Source organism: Myotis daubentonii, chromosome X (genome assembly GCF_963259705.1).
Source record: "Myotis daubentonii chromosome X, mMyoDau2.1, whole genome shotgun sequence".
NCBI lineage: Eukaryota > Metazoa > Chordata > Mammalia > Chiroptera > Vespertilionidae > Myotis > Myotis daubentonii.
In genome coordinates this window covers 10,901,657-10,928,508 of record NC_081861.1, presented here as the reverse complement: position 1 = coordinate 10,928,508, position 26,852 = coordinate 10,901,657, and the positions used below count along the sequence as shown (strand labels likewise).

The 26,852-nt window shown below is 52.4% G+C and overlaps 1 protein-coding gene across 1 annotated transcript; it reads left to right on the top strand.

The window, feature by feature from the left end:
- Positions 1 to 274: 274 nt before the first annotated feature.
- ABCD1 (ATP binding cassette subfamily D member 1) lies at positions 275 to 22,722 on the top strand. The gene is made up of 10 exons (XM_059680402.1): positions 275 to 1,591; positions 4,489 to 4,669; positions 12,636 to 12,778; positions 12,871 to 13,039; positions 13,598 to 13,692; positions 16,974 to 17,119; positions 17,639 to 17,784; positions 20,817 to 20,901; positions 21,139 to 21,264; positions 21,423 to 22,722. The coding sequence occupies exons 1-10, from the start codon at positions 683 to 685 to the stop codon at positions 21,628 to 21,630; spliced, it is 2,208 nt and encodes a 735-aa protein (XP_059536385.1). The 5' UTR covers positions 275 to 682; the 3' UTR covers positions 21,631 to 22,722.
- Positions 22,723 to 26,852: the final 4,130 nt, after the last annotated feature.

The following is a 26,852-nucleotide window of genomic DNA, read 5'->3' as shown; positions in this document are numbered from 1 at the left end:
CGCCGATTCCCAGGACTAGGGAAGAAACGGAGCTTTGGAAGCGCAGGGAGGCGGGGCGAGGCCTTGGCGGGAAGACGAGGCGCTGCTTCTCTAGCCCGCGCGGTCCTCCCACGTCTCTTTGGTCCGGAAAGGGGTTGGGGTCCACCGTGGGGAGAGGGCGGGGTGGGGCGCAGTGCGCCCGGGCTCCGCCTCCCGCGCCTCCTCCGCCTCCCGCCCCTCCTTCGCCTCCTCCCTTTCCCCTGACTCGCCCCTGGGGAGGGGTGGGTGGGTGGGGATTCTGGGCGGGTGGCGGAGTCACTGTCGCTTCAGCCAGGCTGTGGAGAGGACGGACGCGCCTGGTGCCCCGGGGAGGGGTGCCACCAGGGTAGGAGGAGGAGGTGGAGAGGAAGAGACGCCCTCTCTCCTTGAGCCATCTCGAGGTTCTGACCCCAGGGGCTAGGAGACTGATAAGTTCCTCCACCTCCCCTGCCTGAAGAGGCCGCGACCCTGGAGGGACCTGAGCCCACCGCACCAGGGGCTCCAGCACCGCCCCAGTGGCCTGGAGCAACAGCCTCAGGGACCACTGCAAGATTTCCAGTTGCCTAGACAACGAGCCGGGGTCAGAGCAACAACCCTTCCAGCCACCTGCCTCAACTGCTGGCTCAGACACCAGTCCCAGCCCCGTGCATCCAGCCCAGGTGACATGCCGGTGCTCTCCACTCCCCGGTCCTCGCGGGTGACCACGCTGAAGCGCACAGCTGTGGTCCTGGCCCTCACGGCCTATGGAGCCCACAAAATCTACCCCCTGGTGCGGCAATGCCTGGCTCCAGCCAGAGGCCCTCAAGTGCCTGCAGGGCAGTCCACGCAGGAGGCCTCTGGGGCCACTTCGGGCTCAGGGGCCAAGGCCGGTGTGAACCGTGTGTTCTTGCAGCGACTCTTGTGGCTCCTGCGGCTGCTCTTCCCCAGGATCCTGTGCCGGGAGACGGGGCTGCTGGCGCTGCACTCAGCCGCCCTGGTGAGCCGGACTTTCCTATCAGTGTATGTGGCCCGCCTGGATGGTCGGCTGGCCCGCTGCATCGTGCGCAAGGACCCGCAGGCCTTTGGTTGGCAGCTCCTGCAATGGATCCTCATCGCCCTCCCAGCCACCTTCATCAACAGTGCCATCCGCTTCCTGGAGGGCCAGCTGGCCCTGTCTTTCCGAAGTCGTCTAGTGGCCCATGCCTACAGCCTCTACTTCTCCCAGCAGACCTACTACCGAGTCAGCAATATGGATGGGCGGCTTCGCAACCCTGACCAGTCCCTGACAGAGGATGTGGTGACCTTTGCTGCCTCTGTGGCCCACCTGTACTCCAACCTGACCAAGCCACTCCTGGATGTGGCTGTGACCGCCTACACCCTGGTTCGAACGGCTCGTTCCCGTGGGGCCGGCACGGCCTGGCCCTCGGCCATTGCTGGCCTCGTGGTGTTTCTCACAGCTAACGTGCTGCGAGCCTTCTCACCCAAGTTTGGGGAGCTGGTGGCAGAGGAGGCGCGGAGGAAGGGGGAGCTGCGCTACATGCACTCTCGCGTGGTGGCCAACTCAGAGGAGATCGCCTTCTATGGGGGCCATGAGGTGGGGCAGGTTGGGGTGCTGAGCTTGGAGGAAAGCATGTGGCTGGGAGGCCCAGGGGCAGGCAACTGTGAGTGGTGGGGAGAACCAGGGCTGGCTAGAGTTGATGCCAGAGGTGTAGGCAGACCACAGGAGAGGGAGACTGGGATGATGAACAGGGCCTGGGACAGCCCAGATTTAGGCACAGAAATGGAGAAGCAGGAAGGCTGGGTGGGACTGCCCTGGGCCGGCTGCCTGGCCACTTCTGCTTCCTCTCAGTGAGGCTGTCCTGGGCTTGGAGCTGCTTGGGGCTGCGGATCCTAGCGGTTTGAGATGCTAGAGCTTCTGTCTCGCCCCATTCCTGCAGTCAGCTGGAAGGAGGCTCCTGCTGTCCGGGATCAGGGATGGTGGGACGTGGCCTGTTGCCCGGCCCCTCCTGGGGCCCAGGGCCCTTTGAAGGCCGGCGTCCAGCCAAGCTGGCCAGCCAGGCAGGCAAGCGTTACGGGCATGACTCAGCCCAAGCGGAGTTTAACAAGCAGCACCCAGCGCGCCGGCCTCAGCAGTGGCCGCGCTTCTCCGCCTGAGCTCAAGGGCCAGCCGGGCTACAGGCTCGGCCTCCTCCCTGAGGCCCTGAGGCAGGGATGCAGGGCCCAGGCCGCCACCTCCGCGAGACGTACTTCCTGTCCGCCCAGTGGCCACCCTGCCCCTGGCGTGGCCAACCTTCCGCCTGTGTCCCAGGGCTCAGCTCCCCAGTGGGCTGGGGCGGGGATAGGGGCAGGGTCAGCCTGGGAGCTGGGCGCTGGGAAAGGTTACTGCAGGCCAATGCTCCCTTTATCTCGCCTCAGCCCCTCCCCTTCCTCGTGCCTGGGGTTGCAGCTGCCTCCGGGCCCTGCTCTCCTGCTCCCCTGCTCTGTGCAACTCTGGTTTCGGTTCCCAGTACTGGTGTGGGGGGAGGGGTGCAATGAGACCCACCTCCTGAAAGCCTATGTGTCCTCCCTGGGTCAGGTGGCCTCTTGCCCCTGGGCCTTGTTTCACTGGCTGTGCATCGAACTCCAGATTAGGAGAAAAGCGCCTAGTCTGCAGCCTCAACCCCCTCCCGTCCTCTCGCGCACGCGGGCTGCAGGGCCTTGGCAGGCAGCCGTAGCCTTGGGTGAGGCGCTTGGCACATTACCCGCAGCTATATTGTCAGCCCCAGCTGGCATTCCTGCCAGCTCCCAGCACGAGTCAGGATTGCCAGGGTGCTCAGAGGAGGCGTGCTCACTTCAGGAACAGGAGATTGGGCTTGAGGCAGAACCACAGGATGCAGAGGACCTACCTATATGGTGAGGGCAAAAGAGAGATCACTGGCTCTTTGAAGGACTTCCTGTGGGCTAGCTTCAGGAAGTAGCATGTTGGCTAGGAGGGTGCAATGGGGCGGGGGGTGCTTAGGAAGGCAGTATACGTTCTCAATCTGTCTCTTTAGGCCTCTGCCAAAGGGCTGGAGAGCAGCATGGGACAATTTTCCTTATTGTGCAGGCATGTGGCTCATCCCAGGCCCACTGGCTGGTGTCCCAGTGGACACTGGCCTAGAACATGTTAGGGCAGAGGTGCCTGGCTGGCTTGTGGGCAGACAGCAGAGTATTCTTTTCTTATTGAGCTTTCAAAGAAGAGCGTTATTTAAACACAAATGCACCCACATATATACACACTGCAACCTCTTGTTGGCTTGAGAGCAAGATAAACTTTTCTTTTTAAAAAAATATTTTTTATTGATTTCAGGGAGGAAGGGAAAGGGAGAGAGAGATAGAAACATCAATGATGAGAATCATTGATCGGCCACCTCCTGCACACCCCACACTGGGGATCGAGCCCACTACCCGGGCATGTGCCCTGACCTCCTGGTTCATAGGTCGACGCTCAACCACTGGGCCATGCTGGCCAGGCGGTAAACCTTTCTTGATAAGTCAAAAGCATCATTTACAAAACTCTGGTTCTCCTGATGGCTCTGCCAGCGTGGTCCAAATTCCACACCTCTTGCTACCTTCAGGTTGTGTGAGTTTGGGCAGGTCACTGCCTCTCTGGGCTTCTGTAGTATTCTACTGTACAATGGAAATGAGAATACAGGTAGAGTAGCATGTGGTGAGCATCAAATGGAGAGTCAAGTGCCAAAGCACTTGGCTAAGGAAATGGTGCCCAGGCTGGGCAGCTGTTGTCAGTCAGGGGTGGAAAGGCTGAGCTGCCTACCTGGATGCTGCTGTCATGGGAGAGCCTCTTTCTCTCCCACTTCCCTTTCCTGCTCTCTCTTCTCCAGGCCTAAGATGGCAGGTGCTGGCCAGTGCAGGAAGCGGGAGGGGAGGGGAAGATGGGAGGCCCACCTCACTGGAATCCTCAGTTGGCCATTATGGGGGGAGGCCTCTGGGGCTGGCTCAGGAGCATGCCCTCCAGGTTGCAATGGGAAAATGAAGTGGAAGTTTCTCACCCAGAAGATCCCTGGGGAAGGTAGCAAGAGGCGGGGCCTAAGTAGACTGTTGAACCAAGTTCTTCAAAATGAAGTACTGCTTTTTGCTTAGTTCAGGTTAAGTCCTCCAGCAGTTACCCAAAAATACAGGCAAGGTGGCTACCCTTGGCCCATGTCCAGAAGCTGCCCAGGACAAAGAGAAGGGCGTAGTGAGCTTCCCAACCAAATAGGTAGTAGAAAGAGGGAACCAGAATAAGCCTCTGCAGGTGAGGTCATGAGTCCCTTCATCATCACTGTACCCCAGTGCCATGATGTCAGACAATCCATACTGTCATCCCCCACCCCCAGCTCTCAACCTTTTCCTGGCCATCAGATGGCATGGCACAGGTGCACTTGGAGATTGGGACCTCTTGCTATCATCCCCATGTTAGCTACCATGAGGTCTCTCAGGCTCTCTCTCTCTCTGTCACCCCCGCCCTGGCAGGTGGAACTGGCCCTGCTGCAGCACTCCTACAAGGCCCTGGCTTCGCAGATCAACCTCATCCTGCTAGAGCGCCTGTGGTATGTCATGCTGGAGCAGTTCCTCATGAAGTATGTGTGGAGCGCCTCAGGCCTGCTCATGGTAGCAGTCCCCATAATCACCGCCACTGGCTTCTCAGAGTCAGGTGAGAGTCGGCACTCCCAGGGGGTGGGGGCGGGGCCCAATGCTCAGCCGGTCCATCTGCTCCTGGCCTGGCTTCCTGGAGATCACAATCCTTGCTGCCTTCCCCTGTGAGTCTCCCCTTTACAGCATCTCACACATCTTGGTACCGCTCAGCTGAGCCCGGGGACTGACCCCTCACCAGGTGCAATACCCTCAGCCAGCTGTGCCTCTCCTCAGCCCAACTATGACGGGAAGGTGGGAGAACGGGGAAGTACCTTGAGCGAGCCCCTTCCTCCCTGGGCCTTGACTTTTCCCAGGCCGCAAACAACTCTGGCAGGTTTCAGAGGCTGACCTCTGCCCTAAGGCCTGGGGGGGATTGTTTAGCAACTGGATTATCAGGATTCTCGTTTTTTTGTTCCTCTACTGCAGTGGTTCTCAACCTTCTGGCCCTTTAAATACAGTTCCTCATGTTGTGACCCAACCATAAAATTATTTTCGTTGCTACTTCATCACTGTCATGTTGCTACTGTTATGAATCGTCATGTAAATATCTGATATGCAGGATGGTCTTAGGCGACCCCTGCGAAAGGGTCATTTGACCGCCAAAGGGGTCGCGACCCACAGGTTGAGAACCGCTGCTCTACTGGTTTGCAACATATTCCTTCTATTTGCAGTCTTTGCAGGTTATCCTTTCAAAGGTTGACTTGTGTGCACACGAAAAACAGTCTAGCTCAGCAATTTTCAACTGGTGTGCCGAGGCACACTGGTATGCCGCAAGACTTTTTAAAACATGCAATACGTGACCATTTGGTCAGGGACACTGACCTCATTTCTCTTAGGTTGTCAAATAAAAAAAAAATGACAACAGCCAACACAACAGTAGCCATCCGGTGTGGATCAAAATTATATCTATGTTTTTTGTCAGATCGGCAAAAAATATAGCATATTTCTGGTGTGCCGCAGAATTTTAGTAATTAATATGTGCCATGAGATGAGAAAGGTTGAAAATCGCTGGACTAGGTTAATCCGATGGCTCCTCCTCTTCCTGGTCCTTAGAACAGTAACACAAGGACCAGCTCCGCTGACGTGTCGTAGCCCAGGGTCACGTCTGCATTCTCGTGTGGGGTATTTTTTGGTTTTGTTTTTTTTTTTTTTAATATACAGTATATTTTTATTGATTTCAGAGAGGAAGTGAGGAGAGAGAGACAGAAACATCAATGATGAGAGAGAATCATGGATCGGCTGCCTCCTGCACACCCCACACTTGAGATCAAGCCTGCAACCCAGGCATGTGCCCTGACCAGGAATCGAACTGTGACCTCCTGGTTCATAGGTCAACGCTCAACCACTGAGCCACACCGGCTCATTCCTGTGTTTTTTTTCCCTGGGCTATTGCTATTGGGCTGATGCATGTCTAAATTCATCCCCATATTTACCGATTTCTCTGCTCACCAGTCCTTTCCCACAGCCTGGTCACCTTCCTCCGGATAGACATCTTTCAGAAGTTCTTTATGTAAGGCTTTCATGAGGGACACTTCACAATTATTTTGTTGTCTGAAAATGTCTTTATTTTATCCTTTTCCCCAAACTAAATATTAGCTGGGTATGGGAGCCCAGGAGGATAGTTATTTGCTCTCAGCCACTGACAATATTCCATTGTCTCTGCTGGAAAATCTGTTATCAGTTTAACTCCCCACAGCAGCCTGCATTGTCTCTCTGGTTGCTTTTAGATTTACTTTCTCTGCTAGTCTGCTATTTCGCTTAGAAGTGTTACCCTGTGGGTTTCTGTTTATCCTGCCTTCAAATATTCAGATTTTTTAATTGGTCAGGAAAATTCTCAGCTGTTGCCTTTTCAAATATTGACCTGTTCCTTCTGAACTCCTGCTGGATGTCCTCCCTCCTCTGTGGCTCTTCCACTCTTACTATTTCCCATCTAGAACTATCTGTACTAAATCCTGGGAGATTTCTTTAGATCTTCTTCTCACTCACTTGCCAATTTTCTCTTCAGCCGAGCCTCATTTGAATTTTTTGTTTGGTTTTGTTAGAGGGGAGAATGATGATTTTTATTTTTTAAATATATTTTATTGATTTTTTACAGAGAGGAAGGGAGAGGGTAGAGAGTTACAAACATCGATGAGAGAGAAACATGGATCAGCTGCCTCCTGCACACCCCCCACTGGGGATGTGCCCGCAACCAAGGCACATGCCCTTGACCGGAATCGAACCTGGGACCCTTGAGTCTGCAGGCTGATGCTCTATCCACTGAGCCAAACCAATTAGGGCTGAATTTTTTTTAATTTTTTAAAATTTGTTATTGATTTCAAAGAGAGGAAGGGAGAGGGAGAGAGATAGAAACATCAGTGATGAGAATCATTGATCAGCTGCCTCCTACACATCCCACACGGGCATGTGCCCTGACCAGGAATTGAACCTTTACCTCCTGGTTCATAGGTCAGTGCTCAACTACTGAGCCACGACTGCTGGGCTAATTTGAATTTTTTAAAAATTTCAGTGACTACTTCTACTAAGTTCTATTTGATTCTCTTTCAAATAGAAATTTGAAAATAGAAATTTTCATTTTCAAATAGAAATTTCAAATTGTTTTGGCAAGTGTCATTTTCTCATCTTTTGACTGCTCCTTTTATGCTGTATATCATATTAATGATACACAATCTCTATCTTGCTATGGGGTTATCTGAATTCTTGGGGGTATAAGCCAGCTTGATCTTCCATTTGCCAGTCTTCACTCATGGTAGATTCTTTCCTTGTGGGTTTGTTTCTTGTTTTTTTCTTTTTAAAAAAATATTTTTTTTATTAATTTCAGAGAGAGGGAGAGAGAGATAGAAACATTGATGAATGGGCTGCCTCCTGCACGCCCCTACTGGGGAATTGAGCCCGCAATCCAGGCATGTGCCCTGACCGGGAATCTAACTGGCAACCTTCTGGTGCATGGGACAACGCTCAACCAACTGAGCTATCCTTGTGGGTTTGTTTTTTATCCTCACCCGAGGATATGTTTTTACTGATTTTGAGAGAGAGGGAAAAACATTGATTGGTTGACTCCCATAAGCGCCCCAAGTGGAGATCAAACCCACAACCTAGGTATGTGCCCTGATAAAGAATCAAACCCACAACCTTTTTGGTGTATGGGAGGATGCTCCAACCACTGTGCCACCTGGCCAGGGCTCCTTGTGATTTTTGCCACAAGACTTTCCTGGGAACCCTATATGGCCTAACAGGAGGGTACAGTTTCCCCAGTGCATATTGGCTTCTGTTTTGGCCAAGCACTCCTGGTAATTAACCACTTGGAGGCCATTTTCATATTCACCTCTCCGTTTGTGGAGGAGGAGTTCCTGAACTTGGCGGTAGTATTCGTTTGAACCCCAGACACATAATTACCAATTCTTAGAGGTGACCTTTTGTTCCCTGCGCCTAGAGCTCTGGCTACATGACCTGTCTTCTCAGTCTCAAGAGATTTCACTGGTGTACCTGGCTGCTGGCTTCTCTGTGGGCTCCTGGGAATTGGCCTTGCTTTCCTACCAGCATAGCCCTGTTTTCTTTTTATTCTTTTTTTTCTTTTGGTTGATTGATTGATTGATTTAGAGAAAGAGGGAGGTGTTGTTCCACCTATTCATGCATTCATTGGTTGATTCTTGTATGTGCCCTGACCACGAATGAAACTACAACCTTGGTGAATGGGGACAACACTCTAACCAACTGAGCTACCCGGCCTGAGCTATAGCACAGCTCTGCTTTCAAAGGTGTTCTGCTTAATGCAGTTTGGTAGTAAGGGTTTTCAGTTATGTAGAGAAAGAGCCTAACTTGTTTCAGAAGTCTTTCTCATTCTCTCCCTATTGGCAGCTCTGCCTTTGGGCCTCCCGTAGGTACCTTCAGCTGTCTGTCCCTCTCTGGGTGACCCCAAGAGAAAGGATCTAATTGGAGGGGGGTAGTTACTTTCCACCAATGGGCCTCCATTAAGAATGGCCCTGATTTTTTTTCGAGCAATCGAGTGAAGCTGTATTGAAACGTTTTCACTGGAAGTTAACACAAATGGGAACAATGAAATATTGGCTCTGCCATTAGCTATTCAAAATAATTGAGGAGCACGTATTTGGATGTAATAGGAAAGTAAGCATTAGGAAGAGTGGCAGGCATTAAAAATAATAGAAATTAGCAATTCTTGTATAAAGACATCAGGTGGGATCTATGGCCCTGGGCAGTTCGAGTTCCGCTGCGCTTCTTAGAGACGCTGCTGGGAAGAGGGTGAATGCCAGTAGCCACTGCTGCCACCACTTCTGTTACTAGGTGGTCTCATCCAACCCTGGCTGTGAGAACTCTGGGCCACTTGACCAGAAGTACCAAGGCGGGTCTACGGAGCACGTGACCACAGAGCTTGGGTGCCATGACACCTTCCCTAGTTCCCTCCCTCCCCCCCAGGTTCTCACCTATTTCATTTCCTCTTACCGGCTTCAAGCTGTGAAGGGTCCTGGTGGGCACTTTGTCTTCCAAAAGTGGCCCTGATTTAGGCACAGGTGCCAGAGCCAGTCAGCATACCTGGTGCAGAACATGGGAAGAAACTCATGAGGAAACAGACCTATGGTTTCAGGAAGCACCTGCAGCCACTTCCCTCTGCGCCTGGCATTGGGCACAGCTCGGCCTGCCTAACACCTGAGGCCTCTCCCTCCTCTGAAGCCCTAGGACTTTTTGGATCCTCTGCTATGTCAGACTTCACGGTGATTTAAGAAGCATGAGCTCCTGTCCCCAGCCTCTTAGCTTTTATAGTCAGTTGCCTGTGAAAATGTGCAATGCTCCTGTCTTGCTCATCCCACTTCTGTCTCACTAGCCTCCTTGCTATTGCCCCCAAACACCAGGCAGGCTTCTGCTCCAGGGCTTTTGCAGATGCTGCTCCCTCTGCCAGGAATACGCTTTCCTCTGATGTCCTGCCCTCCTTCTAGCGGACTTTTGCTCACAGGCACCCTCTAGATGAGGCCTGCGCTGCCCATGACCCTACCTCTCTCTTCTCCTTCTCCACCTCCCTGCTCTCCCAGGCACTGAACACCCTATCTATTTCACTTCTCTGGTTTATAGTCCCTCTGCCCTTTTATTTATTTTTTATTTTTTTAGTGTAGGAGGGGTTTTAATGGGTTTTTTAAATAAATTTTTATTGATATCAGAGAGGAAGGGAGAGGGAGAGAGAGAATGAAACATCAATGAAGAGAATCAGTGATCCGCTGCCTCCTGCAGGCTCCACACTGGGGATTGAGCCCGCAGCCCGGGCATGTGCCCTGACCGGGAATCGAACCGTGACCTCCTGGTTCATAGGTCAGCGCTCAGCAACTGAGCCACACCAGACCCCTTTTCCCCTTTAGACTGGGAGGTCAATGAGGGCAGGGATTTTGTCTGTTTTGTCCCTGCTCCAAGTGCTTCAAGGAGGCTCAGAGCACTGGGGGCCAGTGGGAGGAAGCAGGCATTTATCAACTGAGGAATATGTAAATGCCTTTACCCTACTTATCTCCTGGCCCTGCAAAGCTAGAGGGCCCAGGGGAGGGGCAGCCTCACCATGAATGGCCGCTGGGTGTCCTGTTGTGGGGCCTTGGTCTTAGCTGCCCTAGGGCAGTTTATTCTGTCTCCAGGGAGGTGCCAGCTGTTGCCAGGATGCCCAGGCACCTGCAGACCCTTTCACTTTATGCGTAGTCACTGTCTAGCTCTCAGGACATCCTGGGAGGAGGGCTTGTGTCCCTCTTCCTGTTAGGGGCTGTGTCCCTGGGGACACCGTGGGAAGGAGGCCCATAACCTTAGACTGTCACAATTCCTGACTCACTCTCCTGTCCAGTTCCTGGATTCCTGACCCAGGCCCCAGAAGGTGGTATGAGGCTCTCTAGCCAGCCGTCACGTCCCCTTTCTACCGCACACTGCACCCTCGCTGCTCTGAAGGCCATCTGCCCTGAGACAACTTCCTGCCCCGCCCATCACAGTATCCCTGAGGCTTCTCTCTCTGATCAGTCTAAGCCCCTGGATACAATCCTTCCCAAAACTTCGGCCTCAGGAGCCCTGGCTTCCCCTGGATAGCCCCAGTGGGTACTGCTCACTCACCCACACCTAGTACCCTCAGAATCAGCATTCCATTGCTCCTTACCGACATTTCTAGAACATTCCTTATATAAAAGCCCTGCCCCTTTGGGTTTTCCAAGGGTCAAGGAAGTCAAGGGAATAGTCATGCACGGGAGGCTTGGGGGTGCCACAGCTCTGGGTGTTAGAGGACAACGTGGAGATGTGGCCCCAGAGGGGCTGCTGTGAATAGGACAGGACACAGGGCGAGGACAGTCTAGGGAGAAGGAGCTGGGTGTGGTAAGAAAGAAAGCCAAATTCCTAGTGGCTCATTTTTTAAGTCTTCGTTATTGAGATGTAATTAACATGCCACACACTTCAGCCTTTTAAAGTATTCAACTCAGTGGTTTTTATTTATTTTATTTTATTTTTTATGGATTTTAGAGAGGGAGGAAGAGAGAGAGAGAGAGAGAGAGAGAGAGAGAGAGAGAGAGAGAGAGAAAGAGAAAGATAGCAATGTGAGAGAGATATCGATCGGTTGCTTCTCCCACATGCCCGGACCAGGGATCAAAGCCACAGCCTAGGTATGTGCCCTGACCGGGAATCCAACCCATGACCTTTCAGTGCACGGAATGACGCTCCAACCAACTGAGCCACACCCTCCAGGGCAGTGTTTTTTAATATATTCACATAGTTGTGCAATATCTAAGGACAGAACATTGTCGTCACCCAAAAAAGAAAACCCGGGCCCATTAGCAGTCACTCCCCACCCCACCCCCAGCGCCTGGCACCCACTAATCTTTCCCTCACTATGGACTTGCCTCTTATGGACACCTCATATAAATGGAATCTCACAATATGAAGCCTTGTGTGGCTGGCTTCTTTCACCCAGCAGAACATTTTCAAGTTTCGTCCACGTTGCAGGATGAATCAGAGCTTCCTTCCTTTTAGGAATAATATTCCATTGTATTCGTGTACCACAATTTCTTTATTCATTCATTGATGGGCATTTGTATTGTTTCCGCTTTTTGGTTGGTATGAAAATGGTACTTATGATCATCTGTGTGCAAGTTTCTGCATGGACATATATTTTTGCTTCTCCCGGATATATACCTGGGAGTGAAATTGCTGGGTCATATAGTAACTCTCTGTTTAACTTTTTGAGAAATTGCCAAACTGGTTTCCACGGCGGCTGTACCAATTTACATCCCCGCCAGCAGTATATGAGGGGTCGGTCAATTTCTCCACTCCCTCGCCAACACTTATTATCTCTTTAATTATAATCCTCCTAGTAGGTGTGACGTGGTATCTCATTGTGGTTTTGATTTGCATTTCCCTGATGACTAGTAATGTTGAACATCTTTTCATGGGTTTATTGGCCATTTGTATATCTTAGACATACAATAGAAATGTCTAGTAAGATATGTTGCCCATTGTTTAATTGGGTTATTTATGTCTTTGTTGTTGAATTGAAAAAGTTCTTTATATATTCCGGATACTAGACCCTTCTGAGGTTATGATTTGCAGATATTTTCTCCCAGGCTATAAGTTGTTTTTTCACTTTCTTGATGATTTCTTTTGGTGCCCCAAAGTTTTACATTTCGGTGAAGATCATTTATGTGTTTTTATTTTATTGCTTGGACATTTGGTATCATATTTAAGGAGCCATGCCTAATCTGAGGTCACGAAGATTTACCCCTGCCTTCTTCTAAGAGTTTTGTAGTCTCAGCCCTTACATGCAGATCAGTGCTCCCCTTTGAGTTAGTTTTGGTGTGAGATGGGGCGATTGGGGGTCATTCTTTTGCATGTGGATACCCGTTCATCCCACCACCATTCGCTGGATAAACTCGTCCTTCCCCCAGTGGGTCCATTTTACATCCCCAGTGGGTCCATTTTAATCTCCCAATGTCCCTGCCTCTCCCCTCTGCTGTGCTCCACAGATCCAGAAGCCGTGAAGAAGGCAGCCTTGGCAATGAAGGAGGAAGAGCTGGTGAGCGAACGCACAGAAGCCTTCACCATTGCCCGAAACCTCCTTACAGCTGCTGCGGATGCCATTGAGCGGATCATGTCATCCTACAAGGAGGTACCCCACCCCCACGATTCCACCCCTACCTTGCCCTCCATCCCACCCCCAGATGGCAGCAGCTGAGCCAGGGTCCCCCTTCCCTCCCACAGGTGACAGAGCTGGCCGGCTACACGGCCCGGGTGCATGAGATGTTCCAAGTATTTGAAGATGTCCAGCAGTGCCGTTTCAAGAGGCCTGGGGAGCCAGAGGATGCACAGGCAGGGGCCGGGGCTGTGGTCAGGTCTGGTGTCCGTGTAGAAGGTCCCCTGCAGATCCGAGGTAAGGGCGTCCTCCCTAGAGAGGCCCCACTGGTCCCTGCCCTCCTAGCACTGGCACCTCCCAAGTGCCACCCAGAATGGGGACTCTTTAAGTTGTGCCCCCAGGGAGGGCTTCTTGGGCCAGTTGTGGCTCTCACTGCCCGGTCCCTTCCAGGTGCCCTGGCTGGGATTTCTCTTTGCAAAAGAGGGGACGTGGTCCTCAAGTGGAGGGAGTCACCGGCCCATATAGGCAGCAGGAGAAAGTTCAAGCCTACAGTAGGGGCCGGGATGCTGTGGAAGAGGGGCACAGTGTCTGAGCCACCACTGAGATGGTGCCAGGAGGGGACAGAGCAGGAGTTCCAGAGACCATAGAAATGGCTTTGCCCCTCCCCACACAGAGCACAGCACCGGACACTGGCAGGGGTGCGGGGACTCTGCTTGTAGGAAGACCCGCTGTACTCCCAAGGGGCCTTGTACCGCTCACTGGCATGCTGTTGAGGGTGGGGGGTATGTGGAACTTACCAGAAGGCAAAGGGAGTGCTACTGCGCCCTAGCTTCCTTTTTTGTGTTCTCTCTCCAGGCCAAGTAGTGGATGTGGAGCAGGGGATTGTTTGTGACAACATCCCCATCATCACACCCACGGGAGAGGTGGTGGTGGCCAGCCTGAACATCAGGGTAAGTTGAGTGGGCTGTGCTGGGCTGAGTCATGGGGCCTGGGGCCTGGCCTTCTGCATCTACAAGCCCCAGCCCTTGGCACCCAGCCTGGCTACCTGCCTGTGTTGTCAACAGCCGTTGTTCCAAGATCTACGTGGCAGGCGGGCAAAGGTCAAGGTGGAAGACCAACGTGTCTCTGCCTGTTAGTTGTGGGGCAATGGAGACAGACAGATAAAAGAAACTCGAGATTACTAGGATTAGCCAAGAGTCACCTGAAAGTTCCTGGCCTTATCGTAGCCAGCCCCACCCCCACCCCACCCCGGTTCAACAGAAGACTTGGGGACTCTGGTTTAATTCCAGCTGTGGTGGAAGAGATTGCCTCCACTGACCTGGGCTTGGGGTCCCACCCATCTGCTTCAAGAAGCCCCCAGCGCAGCTGTGTATGCTGGGTGCAGCCTGGCCCTCCATCTGTGGAAAGGAAGCCCTGGTGGCTGGCATCCACTAGTCAGCTGTGTCCCCAGCCAGGACTTTGGTTGGGGAATGATGGAATAAATGAGAAACCTATGGGGGGCGAGCAGAGAAAGAAGCAAGAGGGAGTCATTTGTTCATTCATTTATTTATTCATTCAATCAGTATTTTCTGAGCTCCAGGAGGGGCACTGGAAACCAGAGTTAGATCAGGGAGACCCCACTGTGGGGGCCCTAAAATGTTACAAAGATCCCCAGTTAGACAGCTGCCCAGGGTCTAGCAGGGGCCATAGGAAGGGTAGTCACCATCCCGGGGGAAGAGCAGAGGTCAGATGAAGCTTCATCCGGGAGCTTCCAGGCAGGTGGACAGCATGGTGAGAAAGGTCTCCCCCAAAGAACAGGCAGTGGAGTGGTGGGAGCGAGAAACCGGTTCAGCAGGAGCCATGGTTGGGCAGGGAGTATGTGGAAGAGGCGACTGGAAGGGCAGTGCCTGGGGCTCCTTTCTTTGATCTGCTGAGAGGAGCCCTGAGAGCCATTTGGAGGCTGGGAACATGTCACAACCACAAGCAGCACAGGACAGTGGTATGATCCCCGTTGCCCGCATCTGTGGTCACTCTTGGCCAGTTTATCCAAGGTGAACGGTTTCCATGCGGGCCCTGTGGAAGCCCAACTAGATAAAGATCGGAAGCCCTAGTGAGCAGGGACTCAGCTGGGCAGGGAGCAAGGCCAGGCAAGGAAGGGGTGACTGGGGTGGAAGAGCAGGGGTGGGGGGCTGAGCAAGAGCTCTGGCCTGGCAGAGCTGGTGGTAGAGCTGGGCTCTGGGGCTGGGAGATACTGGGGAAGAGGAGCAGTTCCCAGCCAGATGCTGGGGTGAGAAGGACAGCGGGAGAGATGCAGAGAAGGAAACGGAGCCCTCCCACATCGGGGCCCCACCCGAGCGAGTTTATGGTATAACAAAGGCCCACAAAGTGAGGGGCTCAAACAACGGAAGTGGAATCTCTTCCCGTTTCGGAGCCTGGAAGGTGTATGCTGAGAGCAGTGAGGGAGAATCCGTTCCAGGCCATTCCAGCGGCTGGTGGTTGCTGGCCACCATTGTTGTTCCTTGACTTTGCTTTAATCTCAGCCTCCATCTTCACATGGTGTTCTCCCTGTGTTTGTGGCTTTGTGGCCAAATCCCCCCTTTTTATAAATAAGGACACCAGTGACATTGGATTAGGGGTCAGCACACTCCAGGATGACCTCATCGGAATTGAACTGATTACATCTGCAAAAGCTATGTCCAAATAAGGTCACATTCCTAGGTCCTGGGGGTTAGGACTCCAACACATGAATTTGGGGGGACACAGTTCAACCCCCACACTGACCGAGGTAAGCCAGGGAAAGCCTCACATGAGCCACACTCAGATCGTCCAAGGACTTTGGAAGGCGGTACGTGGCCTGAGGACAGCAATCTCCCTGCCCTCTAACCCCTCCTTCCTGAACACCTCCCTCCCCACAGCTCCACTGGCCTTTTTTTACTAGCCAGTGAGCATCATGTGATTGGCCAACTGGGGAGCCTGAGGCCCTTGACACTGAGCCTGGGGGTTACAGTGGCATCTCTGTGGCTCCCTAGAATCCGTGGGGGCAGTGAGAGGGCTTCAGGGAGCAGCTAGAGCAGCGGTTCTCAACCTGTGGGTCGCGACCCTTGGGGGTCGAACAACCCTTGCACAGGCGTCGCCTAAGACCATCGGAAAACACATATATAATTACATGTTTTTGTGATTAATCACTATGCTTTATGTTCAATTTGTAACACTGAAAATACATCCTGCATATCAGATATTTACATGACGATTCATAACAGTAGCAAAATTACAGTTATGAAGTAGCAACGAAAATAATTTTATGGTTGGGGGTCACCACAACATGAGGAACTGTATTAAAGGGTTGCAGCATTAGGAAGGTTGAGAACCACTGAGCTAGAGTTTACTGTCCACCTAGAACTCTAAAGAAAGCACCTTTCCTGCCCTGGCGGGTGTGGCACACCCTGGCCAGTGTGCACAATGGTTAGAGCATCGGCTCCAGGCACAGAAGAGTCATGGGTTCAATTTCCAGTCAAGGGCACATGCCTGAGTTGCAGGTTTGATTCCAGGCTCTAGTCTGGGTGCATGCGGGAGGCAACCAATCACTGTGTGTCTTTGGCACCAATGTTTCTCTTCTTTTTCTTTCTTTCTCCCCCTCTCCCTACATCTCACCCCGCTCCCTTGCGCTCTCTATAAAATATATATATATATATATATATATATTTTATTATTGATTTCAGAGAGGAAGGGAGAAGGAGAGAGAGATGGAAACATCAATGTTAGAGAATCATTGATCGGCTGCCTCCTGCATGCCCCCCACTGGGGATCAAGCCCCCAACCCAGGCATGTGCCCTGACCAGGAATCCAACCATGACCTCCTGGCTCATAGGCTAATACTCAACCACTGAGCCACACTGGTTGGGCCCACAGGCAGTTCTTAGAGAAAATTCTGCTGAGGAAGCATAAACACTTGGATTCCCAGTGCAGTGGGATGGGGGTGCTATTGACTTTCTGGGGCCTGTACCCATTCATATGGCTGTGGCGGAATAGGCCCTCCTCCTGTTGGCCCCATATTCTGTGGTGTGTGATAGGGCCTTAAAAGGACAGGCTGGGGCCCAAAACAGGCATTTGGTTAGGGCTCTGGATGCTGGACCAGGAGGGCCTACCTAGCGTGCACCTGGGTACAGGTAGCTGTCAGAGGCTGTCAGAAAGGCCGAAGGTGAGAGGAGAGAGGGCCACACCCCCTGGGTACCACATGGCACTGCCCCCACAGGTGGAAGATGGCATGCACCTGCTCATCACTGGCCCCAATGGCTGCGGCAAGAGTTCTCTGTTCCGGATCCTTGGTGGGCTCTGGCCCACGTATGGAGGTGTGCTCTATAAGCCCCCGCCCCAGCGCATGTTCTATATCCCCCAGAGGTGAGTGGTGCAGGGAGAGGGAGGGAACCAGGGCCCCCGGCTGTGCCCCTTGCCCCTTCCCACCTGTGGAACTGACACCATGGAGATGGTAGAGCTTGGGGCCTCGGGAGAGGACAGCAAGATGCTGCCCCCAGAATCAGAGGGACTGTGGAGCCTCCGCTTGCCCCTTACCATGCCCCCTCACCTGGTGACTTTACAGCTGCGTGGTGTGCATGCATGAGAGTACATACTGCAGGGAGGAGACGTGGTGTGTGTGCATGTGAACATGTGCATGCGTGTGCTGTGCCAATGCGTGCATACATGCTTCTGCGTGCAGGGCGAATGTGTGGTGTGCACGTGTGAGTGTGTGGGCCTGATGTACATAGGTGGGTGTGAGCACTGCCTAGAGCACTTGTAGCGTGGTCTGTGGGCTTCAAGTTCTCCCCACCCCTGGCAGCCAGGGCTCACGGAGGAGCCCAAACAGACACAGGGCGCGGGCAGGGCCGCCCGACACCTGGTGGACATGCAGCTTTCCCACAGGCCGTACATGTCCGTCGGCTCCTTGCGTGACCAGGTGATCTACCCTGACTCAGTGGAGGACATGCGAAGGAAGGGCTATTCAGAGCAGCACCTGGAAGCCATTCTGGACATCGTGCACCTGAACCACATCCTGCAGCGGGAAGGAGGTAGGGGGTGGGACATCCTCCTCTCAGCACCAAGGAGTGAGCCATCCACCCAGCAACCTGCTACCACCCCAGCCCCTGCCTCCCTCATCCAGGATGCCAGTGTGCTAGGTGCCCCAAGAGCCCTCCTAACAGGGAAGATTGACAGGAAGCGGGTGGCTCAGGTGGGGGGGGGGTCGTCCAGATGGTGCTCACCATCAGGTGAGAGGCTCACAACAGGCTGGGGAGCTGAGGGGGCAGGGGGGATGGAGAGCTCTCACAGGGAACAAAGCCCTTGGAATGCTTTAGGCAGGGAAGTTACAGGTCCGTGTCGCATTTCAGCAAGAGGACTGACCTCAGGCCTGGGGGCGTGGGCAGGGCAGCCGGGGAGGAGCCCGCACTGGCGTCTGCGCAGAGGGCCTGGAGGGTGGGAGGCAGGAGCAGAGGTGGAGGGGACATCCGGTTTCTGCCTTGACCCTGGGAGGCGCCATCCCCTGGGAAGGAGAGGAGGGAGAGACAGCCTGGTGGCAAGAGAAGGCATTGGTCTGGGGCTACCCCGTTAGTCTGCGAATGCCTGTGGGGCCTGGAGGTGAGGAAGCGAGTGCGGAACTCAGGGCGGGGCTGAGCTGATCTTCTTAGTGAAACCTGAGCCGCAGGGTTCCACTTCCTGCCTCGGCCACTTAGGGGCAGCTTGACCTTGAGCAAAGACCTCACCTGGAACCACTGCCAGCGTCACACCTGCACAGGAGAGGGCTGCAGGCGGTGGAGCCCAGGTTGCCAGTCATGCTGAAGCTTCATCCCCAGCTCCCCCTGGCCTGCCTCAACCTCTTTTTGCTCCAGCCACCCTCCCCTTAGAAGTGTACCCCTCCTGTCCTCCAGGCACCCCTCTGTGCCTGGGGTCCTTGAGGCTGACCATCATACCCTATTAGCATTGAGTTCAGCTGTCAACAAGAGAACCACACACACACACGCACAGGCACACACACACATGCATGCACAGTGGCTCAAGTCACTCACAAGTTTATCATACTGTGACACAAAAGTCCTGAGGAAGGCAGGACACAGTTGGTGGGAGCAGCCCTGCTCTTTGTGGACCTTTGTTCCCAAAGTCACCAAGTCACCTCATGGTCCAAGGTGGCTGTTCCTGCATTCACATCATATCCCAGGCCATAGGATGGAGGAAGTGGGGGGAAATGGTATATGCCATCTGTCTCCTTTTTTAGAATATGTTTTTATTGATTTTTCAAGAAAGAGGAAGGGAGAGGGAGAGAGAGAGAGAAACATCAATTGGTTGCCTCCTGCAACCAGACTGGGGATTGAGCCAGCAACCTGGGCATGTGCCCTGACCAGGAATCAAACCTGTGACCTCTTGGTGCATGGGACAATGCTCAACCAACTGAGCCACATCAGCCAGGACAGTGCCATCTGTCTTTCTTTCTTTTTTTTTTTTAAATATATATTTGTATTGATTTCAGAGAGGAAGGGAGAGGGATAAAGAGATAGAAACATCAATGATGAGAGAGAATCATTGATAGGCTGCCTCCTGCACACTGCCCCTCTTCCCCAGGGATCGAGCCTGCAACCCGGGCATGTGCCCTTGACTGGAATCAAACCTGGGACCCTTCAGTCTATCCACTGAGCCAAACCAGCTAGGGCGTGCCATCTGTCTTTTAAAGAAAGTTCCAGAAGCTAGAAGTTGCCACATATGTAACACTTGAACCCCATTGGCCAGGATGCAGTCACATACTCATATACCTCAAGACAAGCTAGGGAGTATAGTCTTTTTGAGGGTACCATGCACTCTACCAAAACTTGTAGTCCTGTGGGGAGGAATCATACACACACCTGCTCATTCAGGCAGCTGCCTGAGCCTTACCAAGGGACTGGCACGAGGCAGCGAGACAAAGGCCTGGTGCCTACGGGTGAGAAGCCTTCTGGAGAGACCACGCCAGCCTTCCTGGGGCTGGCTCTTCGTTGGCACCTTGTCAGGTCCTGGATGAGTTTGCTGGGGCTGCTGGAACAAAGTACCACAGACTGAGCAGCTTAAACAGCAGAAATATGTTAGCCCCAGCTCTAGAAGGCCGAAGTCCAAGATCAACGTGTCAGCAGGGTTGGCTCCTGCTGAGGGCTGTAAGGGAACATCTGTTCCAGGCCTCTCTCCTTGGCTCGTAGACAACCATCTTCTCCCTCTGTCTCCTCACATCATCTTTTCTCTATTATATCTTTGTGTCCAAATTTCCCCTTTTTATAAGGACACCCATTGTATTGGATCAGGGTCCGCCCTAGTGACCTCACTTTGACGTGATCACATCTGTAAAGACCTTTTCTCCAAATACTGTCACCTTCTGAGGTCCTGGGGGTTAGGACTCCCACATATCTTCTTTTGGAGGGGATACAATTCTGGTCTCAACTTCTTTTTTTTTTTAATATATATATTTTATTGATTTTTTACAGAGAGAAAGGGAGAGGGATAGAGAATTAGAAACATCGATGAGAGAGAAACATCGATCAGCTGCCTCCTGCACACTCCCCACTGGGGATGCGCCTGCAACCAAGGTACATGCCCTTGACCGGAATCGAACCTGGGACCCTTGAGTCCGCAGGCTGACGCTCTATCCACTGAGCCAAACCGGTCAGGGCTCAACTTCTTTTTGACTATTAAAGTATCACCTACAGCCCAGACGGTGTGGCTCAGAGGTTGAGCGTTGACCTATGAACCAGGAGGTCACGGTTCAATTCCCAGTCAGGGCACATGCCTGGGTTGCAGGCTCAATCCCCAGTGTGAAGCGTGCGGGAAGCAGCCAATCAATGATTCTCTCTCATCACTGATGTTTCAATCTCTCTCTCCCTCTCCCGTCTCTGAAATTAATAAAAATATATATTTTTAAGTATCACCTATAGACAGACAAGCACCCAGAGCACAAATAGTCAGCCATTGGCCTCCAGAGTCATCTTCCACTGTCTCCTGTTCCCCAGCTCCCTCTCACCAGGCCCTCCACGCCCAGTGGGCCTGGACCCTTGTTGAATTGAACAGAGCCCCCTTGTCCCCTGCCTAGGTTGGGAGGCCGTGTGTGACTGGAAGGACGTTCTGTCAGGGGGCGAGAAGCAGAGGATCGGCATGGCCCGCATGTTCTACCATAAGTGAGTGGTCTGTCCAGGGTGCTAGGGCTCCCTCAAGCACTGGCTGCTCTCCAAGCCCGTGGCTGAGACTAAGCGGCGGCTCAGCGTGCATGCTCCCCGGGGCCTCCTGAGGGGGAAGGCAGTACGGTTAGGAGGCCCCAGCAGGAATTGGGCCCCAAGGGGTGGGGGGTCGGGCCCAGACCAGGTCAACAGCAATGGAGGGTCCACAGCCTCGCCCGCTCTGCTCCCACTCTCAAGGCCAAAGTATGCCCTCCTGGATGAATGCACCAGCGCTGTAAGCATCGACGTGGAAGGCAAGATCTTCCAAGCGGCCAAGGATGCGGGCATCGCTCTGCTTTCCATCACCCACCGCCCCTCCCTGTGGTAGGTGCCCTCCCTTCCTGCCTGGAGTCGAGGGGAGGGAGCGCCCTTCCCAAATTCTACACCCCCACAGCTTTGGGGGGAGGGAGGAGATGGTGCTGCCATCAGGGGAGCAGGGAACCCGCCTCTGCATCTCTGTCCCTGTCCCTCTCCCGGCCCAGGAAGTACCACACACACTTGCTGCAGTTCGATGGCGAGGGCGGCTGGAAGTTCGAGAAGCTGGACTCAGCCGCCCGCCTAAGCTTGACTGAGGAGAAGCAGCGGCTTGAGCAGCAGCTGGCCGGCATCCCCAAGATGCAGCAGCGTCTCCAGGAGCTCTGCCAGATCCTGGGCCAGGGCCGCAGGGTCGTCCAGGGCGCTGCCACCTGACAGAGGGCCGTGGCTCTGGGCCCTCAGCCCCTGCCCCTCCCCAAGCCCTCGGATCATATGAAGGAAACAGCAGTGCCTGCCTACCCACACCCCCCTCCACCCAGCCCACCGCAGGCCCACCCTGCATGACTCTCCCTCCACCCAGGCCTCCCTGCCACTGGCCTGACCTGCCTAGATGACTGCCAGCGAAAGGGCACGCCTGACCCTCGTGCCCCTGCCCTCGGGCAAGGAGACATGGAAGGTCCTACACTGCTGCCCTCCCCAACCGTGCCCCTCCCCTGCCCCACCATGAATGTGACCTGAGCAGGGTAGCTGAGTCCTCTCTTTGCTTTGGGGAGGCAGAGAGGGGCAGGAGGTACCCCAGCCCACACCACCAGGACAGTCCGTACTGAGCCTCGGCATCTGTGGAGACTGCCCTCCTGAGACCGAAGTCCCCTTATGTCCTCCTTTTCAGTCCCTCGGAGACCCTATGGTCCATCCTTCTATTGCCACTGCCCAAGTGGTTGCCACGGCTCCACTGGACGCCCTTCCTGCCATAGAAATGGCCAAACAGGACCCAGGGCCAGACTAGGGTCACTGCCCCTTCTCCCCACCACTTGTCCCGAAGAGCTCTCGGGAGAAAGAATTGCACAACATTTCTCAGCAAGCGATAAGAAGAATGTAGTCCCTGTCCCTCTCGGTCCCTACAAGCTAATTTATTGGATTCCCATTTGTAGCCTTCTCGATTGCCAATGTGAGCACCCTGCTAGCAGGGGAGGCAGCCCGGGCTGCGGTCCTTCCACAGGTGGCCCAGCCTCTGAGCCAGCCCCAGCCAGCCTGTCGGCCCACCAGCCTACACTGCCAGCTGCCACCAGGGGGGCCCAGGCCAGCCAGAGGGGGAAATGGACACTGTGCTGCCATGAGTGTGGGCACCAGTGTTCCCAGCTCAGTGCCAAAGAGGGGTCAGCCGGAGAAGCTGTCTCCACAAAGCTAGCTCCTGCCCGAGAGGGAGACCCCACCGCTGCTGTGTGCCTTTCGGGGGTGGAGGGGGGCTCAGCCCTCGGGCCAGGAAGCCTCCCTCAGTCCCTCAGTAAAAACTGCCCATGGAAATTGTGTTCTTGCCTCCTGTGCTCTTTGTCCGGCCTGGTGTGGGGGAGACACAGGGACGGGCAACAGGCCTGAAGGGAAAGAATAACAGCCCCCACACCACCTGAAGACACAGCTCAGCACATTCTGTGGCTGGCATGCTGGGGGGGAGGCGGATTCATCAACATCTCACAAAAATATTGGCGGGGCCCAAATAGGACTCTGGACCCAGCGCTGGGGTGAGGAGAGGACTTCCAGAGAGATCATATGGGAAAAACAGCTGCAAAGTGGGCTGGTTGGGGGAACACTAGGAGGAAGGGTCCTGACCCAGCCTGGCAAGGAGCAGCGGGAAAGATGTGCTTCTAGAGCAGGGGAGGGCAAACTTTTTGACTCGAGGGCCACAATGGGTTCTTAAACTGGACCGGAGGGCCGGAACAAAAGCATGGATGGAGTGTTTGTGTGAACTCATATAAATTCAAAGTAAACATCATTACATAAAAGGGTAAGGTCTTTTTTTTTTTTTTTTTTTAGTTTTATTCATTTCAAACGGGCCGGATCCGGCCCGCGGGCTGTAGTTTGCCCACGGCTGTTCCAGACCCTCTAGTTATAGGAGGGAACATTTTGCAAGGGACCAGGAGTGGATCAGTAGCAAGATTCGGGATATTGATGCTTGAGTGTAGGGGAAGGGGCCAAGGAGCCTGAACTTATTCCAGAGGCAACAAGAAGCCACTGAAAAGTTTTCAGCAGGATGCAAAGCACATGGAGTTATGCTTAAAGCAGGTTGTGTGGAGGGTTGTTTGGAGAGAGGCACACCACTATACAAAGAATTCTATAAAAAGTTCTACCCAGCCAGCATGGCTCTGATTGAGTGTCGACCTATGAACCAGAAAGTCACAGTTCGATTCCCAGTCAGGGCACATGCCTGGGTTGCGGGCTTGATCCCCAGTGTGGGGCGTGCAGGAGGCAGCAGCTGATCAATGATTCCCTCTCATCATTGATGTTTCTATCTCTCCCTCTTCCATCCTCTCTGAAATCAGTAAAATATATACTAGAGGTCCGGTGCATGAAATGTGTGCACTGGGGAGGGGGGTCCCTCAGCCCAGCCTGCGCCCTCTCACAGTCTGGGACCCCTCGGGGATTGGGCCTAAGCCGGCAGTCAGACATCTCTCTCACAATCCAGGATCCCTCACTCCTTACCACCCACCTGCTTGCTCCTTACCACTCGGCTTGCCAGCCATGAGCCCAGCTTCTGGCTGAGCAGCGCTCCCCCTGTGGGAGCACACTGACCACCAGGGGGCAGCTCCTGCATTGAGCGTCTGCCCCCTGGTGGTCAGTGCGCATCATAGCGACCAGTCGTTCTGGTCGTTCTGCCATAACAGTTGCTTAGGCTTTTATTATATAGCTGTAATAAAGAATGAAGTTCTGACCCATGCTGCAACATGGGTGAACTGCAAAAACATGATACTGATTGAGCGGAAGGAGCCAGTCACAAAAGACACATACCATATGAGTCCATTCATATGAAATATCCAGAATAGGCAAACCCACAGAGACAGAAAGGGGATCGGTAGCTGGCAGGGGCCTGGGAGGAGAGGAATGAAGAATAACTGCTAATAGGTACAAGGTTTCCTTTTGGGGTGATGAAAATATTCTGGAACAATAGAGGTGATGGTTGCACAATATTGTGAATGCACTAAATGCCACTGGATTGTGCACTTCGGAATGAACAATTTTGTGTTATGTGAATGTCACCTCAAAAAATAGATGATAGATTGTTTGATGATAGAGGATAGATTGATACATGATAGACAGAGAGAGGGGCATAGATGAGCGAATACACCACCTAAAGCAGCCCAGAGAAGACATGCTGAGGCCTGAAATCCTGGACAGATTAGAGAGAGATTAGAAGAAAATCAACAGGCATGGGGAAGGGGGCAGGTCAGGCATTAGGGACAGGAAAGGGAAAAGTCAAGAGGACCCCTAGGTTCTGGCTTGGGTGGCCTAGTGGGTGACAGCACCCTTCACTGAGGGAGGGTCAGGTTGGAGAGTAGCTGTCACCCAGTTAGCACTTGCTGGGCCTGCGCCAGCAGCCCCCTGGAAATGATGAGTAGGCAGTGGCCGGGGGAGTTTCCAGCTTGGATGAACTCTAGCCTTGAGATCCTCTGAGGCATCCCGGCTCTAGCAGAGAGTCAGGTGTTGGCTGAAGATCTGCATAGACAGCCTGGGGAAATGGGGCTTGGTCCCATGGGGGGCGAGGAGTGCAAGATAGACTGCATTTTATCGAAGTTTTGAGGTTAGGATTCGTTCCTGATTCCAGGGAAGCGATAAATGAAAAAGTGGAGAGTTGTTGCCCAGCTCAGTGGTTGAGTGTCAACTTATGAACCAGGAGGTCACAGTTCCAGGTCAGGGCACATGTCTGGGTTGTGGACTCAGTCCCCAGTGTGGGGTGTGCAGGAGGCAGCCAATCAACGATTCTCTCTCATCATTGATGTTTCTCTCTCTCTCCCTCTTCCTTCCTTTCTGAAATCAATTTTTTAAAAATTTTAAAGAAGGTGAGGAGTTGTTCAGTTGTTCCTCCATTTCTTCCCAAGATTATGTAAGTCATCCCTACCCGAACATAAATCCTTTAAAAAACAACAACAACAAAAACTTAAATAACTAGAATGGCTCTGTGGTCTGCCACCAAACCCCAATTGATATGAATGGAAAGAGACAACCTGGCAAATACCATCCTAAAGGAAGTTAGTCAAGAGAAATTAATGTCAGACAAAGTAGACCTCAGGGCACAAATATTATTAGGAATTAAAGAGATTGCTGCATAATGATTAAGTAAATAATTCATTTGTAGCATTAACCATCGTGAACGTGTGCGTACCTGCCTAATGACAGAGCCTTGAATGTATATCAAACAAAAAAGGAAAAGGAAAAATTAATAAATTAGTACATTCACCACAATAAATTATACCACCTCTCACTACAATTGGCAGCTCAAGCAGACAAAACTAGTAAGAATGTAGGGGGAGGGAATGAACAAACTTGATGAATGGGCTTTCCAAAACTAAAGACTACACACTCTTATCAGTTCACCTTGATTACAGTATAGGCCCTAGAACATTTACTATAACTCACTATGTCCTGAGCCACAAAACAAATCTCAACAAATACTGAAAGAATTGGTATTGTCCAGATCATGTTCCCAAGCTGCGATAGGATTAACTCATAAATTGGTAGCAATAATAAAATAAGTCCTCCTAAATGTTTGGAAATTTAAATGTACATGGAAATCTAAAAACAGAACTGAACAACAATGAAAATAAAACTACACATGAAAACTCATGGGATGTAGCCCAGCAGTACTTAGGAGGAAATGTATAGCCTTAAAATGAATAAGAGGAGCACCAACTCAGGAAGTTAGAAAAACCACAATAGAACAATCCTAAAGAAAGTAGAAAGAAGGACTCACACTTCCTGATTTCAAAACATATTACAAAACTATAGGAATTAAAACAGTGTGGTACTGGCATGAAGACAGACAAATAGACCAGTGGGACGGAATAAAGCCTAGAAAGAAATCCTCACTTATATAGTCAACTGATCTTCAACAATGGAGCCAAGACCATTCAATAGAGAGAAGGCAGTCTCTTCAATAAATGGTTGTGGGAAAACTGAATAATCACATGCAAAAGAATGATGTTTGAGCCTGGCCAGTGTGGCTCAGTGTTTGAGCATTGACCTATGAACCAGGAGGTCACGGCTCGATTCCTGGTCAGGGCACATGCCCAGGTTGGGGGCTTGATCCCCAGTGTGGGGCGTGCAGGAGGCAGCCTATCAATAATTCTCTCTCATCATTGATGTTTCTAACTCTCTCTCTCTCCCTTCCTCTCTGAAATCAATAAAAATATATTTATTTTAAAAATTATGTAAGTAAAAAAACAAAAAAATTCACAAAGGGAATCCAGAAAGAATTATTAGACGTAATACAGGAGTTTACAAAGTTGTTTGATACAAAATCCATACACAAAAAGTGTGTTTCTATATACCAGCAACACAATCCAGAAGGTGAATTTAAAAGAAAATAGCATTGCCAAAACCGGTTTGGCTCAGTGGATAGAGCGTCGGCCTGCGGACTGAAGGGTCCCGGGTTCGATTCCGGTCAG